Genomic DNA, 6,251 nt, shown 5'->3' with positions numbered 1-6,251 from the left:
ATAATAATATATTAGACAAAATGGATTCATTCGCACCTATGAAAAATATCAATTTTTCTATCCACCCTCTTGAGATCAGACAAATAATACATCACAGGTCGAACTACGCAGAGAAACAATTTTAACAATAGAGAACAAAAACCGCCCTAACTAGCCAGAGCGGAACAATTTTTTGAGCTATTATTTTTCATTTTTTTTTCTTTTTTCTTTTTTTTTTTTTTACTAACAAGAAAAACAATTAGTCTATACAAGATATTTTCACAACAAAGAAGAGAAATTTTTTGTTCAAAATAACCTTGTGTAAAAAAATAGTTAAAACAATGAGATCGTTTCAGTCCCATATTGGAAAAAAATTCTGTTTAAAGATTATATTTTCGTTTTTAATATTATTATTTTGTGATGCACATAAATTTAAAATAAATTTTTGGCGAGCTCGGATTAATAAGTTATATATTATAATATAAAATAAGGTGATGTATACTGCGAATGATCTACACTGATATAACCTTCCCCTGCAAATCACCGTCGCTCGTTAGACGAGTTAATCAAATAATAAATAATTCGCTAATATCATGCCTGCGTAGAAGACCCGATTGTAATACACATCACCTTTGGATTAAATTTTGATTCGCGAATTGGATTTTGACAGATATATTTCTTTGGACATTGTAAAATTAGATATAAAGAGACCACTGAATCTTTGGATTTTTATCATTAAAATTGAGATCTTCTCGAAAATTGAAATACATTAAATCATGGAAAAAGATCGTCATATTAAAAAAAAAAAAAACGAATAAAAAAAAATTATCTGACGAAAAACTTTTTAATTTTTTCCTTCACTTTGGTGATGTTTTTTCTTACCACTCTTTTTATGATTTTTTCAACAAGCTAAAATTAAAGAGTTAAATGTATAATTGCACGTTAACATTAAAATCTAGAGCTAATACTAAACGTACAGACATTAAGCTATAATATGCTTAACATAGTATTATAATTATATTATGGTGGATAAAAGTTTTTTTTTTAAAAAAAAAACTTTCATTTAATAGATAAGTTTTTCATTAAATTTGTAATATAACGTAGACAAATAAAACAACAAAATTGGTCTGCGCATAAGCGGTGGATAAAAACCGAACAATATTCGTGAAGGAGATCAAAAAACAAAACAGTATAAATATTAATTGTTTTTAAAAAAAAAATACATAATTTTTAAAATTTTTAAAATTTAAAAACATCTGTACAATAACGATGGGGTTTGTTAAAAAAAAAAAAATATACACATAAAATAATGTCATATAAGAACGTGCGATATCAGGAAGATTCCTGGAGAAGAAGATTATATATAAATATAAATTATCATTATTATATTATAGTTAAGACTATCCATACTTGGGAGATCTCGAAATTTTGCGTCGAAAATGTGAAAAACTTTTGGGTAATCAAATTATATTTTATTCTTTTTTTCAATTCTTATATTAATTTTTATTCTCATATATTTACTCAGCTGTGCTGCCTTATTTCCCTATATCGTTTTAGATAGCCATCATCGTCGTCGTCGTCGTCGTCGTCGCGACAGACCGGCGACTCCTCTTGTTTGCCGACTCAGGTTCGTCCAAGACTTTGTTGTTAGAGCGCAGTGTCCTGCTGGCAACACTCAACGGTCGTTTCTTGGTTTTGCTCATGAAATCTAAACGAAACAAACAAAAAACAAAAGGTAAACGTTAGTAAACATATTACAGTAATATTACCGGTACGATAAAATATTATAGTAATAAGTACTACACAAATACGAACAAGGATCGTGCACGTCATGCGACGACAACGGTTGTAGGGCCGCGCGTGTGAAGGGAGGAGAGAGGGGGTGATCTAATTTTACTCGAGCGTCGTAGCGGGCCGAGGGCAGCGACCTCATAGAGCGGTTGCGAGGGGAACCGAGGAGAGGGACGAAAAAAATACAGTATACAAAAAATAAAAAAACAGATAACAACTCGGCCGCTAATGATAATAACGATAGTATAATATTATTATTACCGAGCACAGCTCTCTGGACCACGCCCATTTGGCGCAGTGCACTTACGTACGTTTGTACGCGAGGCAGCGGCGAAGGAGGGGGGTACACCTATATGTTGATGATAATATTATAGCAATAGCCATTTATTTTATACTTTTTTTTTTTTAATCATCAATTTACACATCGCGTCCCGAGAGCTGTCGTTATACGCGAGTTCTCTTCTCCCCACCCAAAGTATAACAACAACAACAATAATAATACGCGCATACAGATATATATATATATATATATATAATAATAATAATAATGTAATATGTTTATGTGCGCGTTGGCGTGTGTGTGTGTGTGATGTGTATTTGTACGAGTGTGTGGGACGAAAAAAAAACCGGTCTCCCGAACACGTGTGCACATATGCAACGCGAGCTTATTATTATTAATATTACTATGAGCAGATCCTTGTAGTATGTATGTATAAATATACAGTGTATAGTGACACTCCTCTCTCGGGTCGAAAAAAAAAATAATAATATTATGTCCTCGTACGCGCTCGTACGTCGTATACAATCGAACACAAACACAATATTAATAATAATGAATTTACATAACCTAAAAAAAAAAAAAAATATGCGCGGTTCCTAAGGAAAAAAAATTTCAAGGTCTTTCGACGCTGAAATCGTTTTCGCGCCATTTCACAATCGTACATCGGTACTACCTATACCGCTGGCGTTGCCGCCGCAATAATAATTAATATTCATTTCGCGCGTACACTCACGTTCTATCCGCGAGTTTTAAAAATGTATTTTTTTTTAATTCGTTACCGTTTTTCAAAACAATAACGGGCCCCCACACAACCCTTTCGACGAGTCGAACACAAAAGGGATGGTAATCCGGGATTTTATCGACTGAAACCAATCGGTGGGAGGCAGCGCGTAAAACTGTCAAATTTTCTCCGGGTCGCTCGTAAAGCGATTTTTCAGGAAAGGGTTTACCAGACGATAACAGTACCGACGATGATAATAAAAATAATAATAATAATAATAATAATACCTAACGATAAAACATCGGCGAAAAAAAGTACAATTATTCTGAAAACCGATATTAAAAGTATAGTCTCATCTCCCTACCGAACAATATTATCCATCACGTCGGCGACTTTTATTACATTTTTCCCACACTAGCGTGGCACCCTTAGGTTCACTGCACCCCAAACGCACAGCGCAGGTGCCACCCATTGTGTTCTCGGATGGGGGAGCTCAAACTTCACACACACACACATGCACAAATGCCGGTTATAAACGAATAATCTCATGTTTACGCCCACGGGAAAGGAGAAAGACAACGGTCGTTGTGTTACGCGGTAGAGAAAGTATCCGACCTAAAACCACCGTTGCGAAAAAAAAAAACGTCTCAACAACGTTATATTATAGACCCGTCAGCGTTCGGGAGAAAAAGAAATGGTGATAATGATATCATAATATCGTTATATATACCATGATTTATTATTATTACCTGTGACTTTAGATTGTCGCTGATGCTTGCCAGCCATTCGTCTTTGTTGTTGTTGTTGTTGTTGTTGTTGTGCTGTCGCAGCGGTCGTAGAATCCGTTGCGGCCGCCTCGTCGCGACGCTTCGGCGGACATACACGTTCCCACGCGTAACGGTCGGCCGGGCTGTCGCGCAGCGGACGTTCGTTGACGAAATCAAAGTTCCACGACCGCGAATCGGCCGCGGTGGCCGCGCACAACTGTCTGTCCAGCCACGCCCGCGTCTCCGCGGGATCGGCCGGTGGACCGAACAGCACGCGCCTCACGCTCAACACGGACGCTTTGCCCGTGATCGACGCGGATCCGTTGTTGTTGTTGACGCTGGTGCTGTTGTTGTTGTTGTTGTTGACGTTGCTCAGGGAATCGGTTTTGGCCATAAGCACTCTCCTGCCGTTGTTGACGGATCCTCCTCCGTCGGTGGTCGTTCCCGTCACGCCATACGTAACGGTCATGGTGATCGGCGGGTTTAAATCAAACGAATATACACGAACGTACCGTAAAAGTTATAACGTCGGACGACGGTTATAACGCTCTTCCTCTAGATGCCTAGTTCTGGAGTACCTCTTCTCGTCCGTCACCGATCTGGTCCGCAGATTTGGCGCACTTTAATCCGTCACACTGCAGCTTTGCTGCTGTACGGACGGCGGTTAAGTTAACGTGAGTTCTATCTCAAAACGGGTTGATGTCGGCGCACAGAGCGAACAGCGAACGCGATACGAAAAAAAATTATTTCTTCAAATAAACAAACGAACGATTATCAAAAAATCACACCGGGTACCGTCGGTTTACGATGTCGTAAATGGCGATGATCGAGTCGCGCCGAAAGCGGCACACACACACAGTTACAAAAACGTACAGACACAAAAAAATGGACGACGAGCGCGTAACGAGACGTCGCGAGTGTAGCGTGTACGGCGAACGGCGAGAGAATGAATTGGGTCCGGCGGGTAAGTCGGGTAACAGCAAGAGCGTCACCGCTGCCGAGGTCACGTATACTATACGACGTACGGTTGACGGTGGAGAGGGGCGGCGGTCACGTCATCCACGGGCGCGCGCGCGCACGCGCAGCAGCTCCGGCCTATCCCCGCCTCACGCGCGCAACGGCGGCGGCGGCGGCGTAGTGCGCGAACGCACCGCCACCGGCGCAGCGCTCGTCGACCGTTGTTGTTGTTGTCGTCGTCCGTCGCCTTCTTTGCCCCCGCGCGTTCACCGGTTCGTAACGACGCCGATGACGGTACGCCGTTGCGCGCGCGTTTGTTTTTCCGCCGGTTACCACTGCGCGTGCGCGAGTTTTTACTATAACCCGCCGCCGTACCTACGAAACACACGCTAGTAATAATAATAATCATGGCGAGAGGAGAAGAAAAAATAAAAACGAAAGAAAAAGAAATAATAATAAAACCCCAGCCATGTGCTCGGCCGCCGGCGTGTGTGTGTAATGTGTATAATATTATTATTATGTACAGACGGCGAGTCCCGACGCGTCGCGGCACGACGACGATAATATTATTATTGCCTCTGTCACACACACACATACACAGTGTCTTTATAATAATATAATAGATATAATGCATATGTGTGTGTGTGTGTATGTACAATAAGATTCACGACGTCGTGCCGATTTCTTCGTTTAAATCCCCTCGTCACGGATTACGCGCTCGGACCCGGACCGACCAGTGTCCGGTCGTCGTGCCCACATGTCGTCTAAATATTTACCGAAAACACGAATCGTATACCGTATAAATTATATTATAATATATCAGGTATATTATTATTGTGATGATAACTCAATACCACCGCGGTTGTGCCAAATGGGGTTTCATGATCGGTATAAAGTATAATATATTAAATCGAACTCGACCTTTTCTCATAATGTATATTTTAATATAATATATATATAGGCAATAATATGAATCGCCGCGCATCGAAACCCTTTTCAGCGTTGTTATTTTCCGTCACACATGGAAATCTTTTCGCAAACCGAACTCTGTTATTGTTCGCATACATTATGTATAATATGGTGTATGCGGTATCACCATTGACGTACGACAACATAATAATACGTATACGGTGTATTTCTTTCTACAATCTCAGAATCTCGGATCCGCCGGTTACAACAATCAAACGTAATTTTCTCACGCGTAGCAATTACCTGGATTTTTTTTATGTCCAATTCGTGAGTCCGACCGAGTGATTGTTGAAAACGTTGAAGTCCAGTCATCGTGTACGGTTTACCCCCACGTACATAACCGTTGATTTAACACTTTTCTCGTATGCAGCTGACAATAAACATACGGGTAGGTATCACCAGAAGCATAATACAAGTTTATAGGTATTACGTGTATGGTATATACAATACAAGTAGGTACTTCTCAAGTACTTTTCCTATTTTCATTTTAATTAATCGTATGATAATATATTTATATTTTATGTAAAGATTGTGAAGTCATTTATACAATGATCAAACACGTATTATTCATTTCAAATTTCAAACAAACTTGTTCTGATCACCTTGAAACATATTGTACAGATTATGACACAATTTAATTTAAAATTGTTACCTCAGAATACATTACTCGTGTGTATAATTAATTTATACGATATTTAACGTTTTGTTTCATTAGTAATAATATTATCGTTTATCATTATCATTAATAGGCTCATCCCACGGTGGGCTATAGTTAATGAGCAACTGA

At 39.4% G+C, this 6,251-nt stretch overlaps 1 protein-coding gene across 1 annotated transcript; it reads right to left on the bottom strand.

Annotated features, from left to right (window-relative positions):
- Positions 1-207: 207 nt before the first annotated feature.
- On the bottom strand, positions 208-4,533 carry LOC113549105 (anaphase-promoting complex subunit 4-like). The gene is made up of 2 exons (XM_026950266.1): positions 3,521-4,533; positions 208-1,687 (listed from the first exon to the last, which is right to left on the bottom strand). The coding sequence occupies exons 1-2, from the start codon at positions 4,005-4,007 to the stop codon at positions 1,533-1,535; spliced, it is 642 nt and encodes a 213-aa protein (XP_026806067.1). The 5' UTR covers positions 4,008-4,533; the 3' UTR covers positions 208-1,532.
- Between the last annotated feature and the right edge of the window lie 1,718 nt (positions 4,534-6,251).

This window comes from Rhopalosiphum maidis, chromosome 4 (genome assembly GCF_003676215.2).
Source record: "Rhopalosiphum maidis isolate BTI-1 chromosome 4, ASM367621v3, whole genome shotgun sequence".
Lineage (NCBI taxonomy): Eukaryota > Metazoa > Arthropoda > Insecta > Hemiptera > Aphididae > Rhopalosiphum > Rhopalosiphum maidis.
This window is presented reverse-complemented; position numbering and strand designations above follow the sequence as displayed.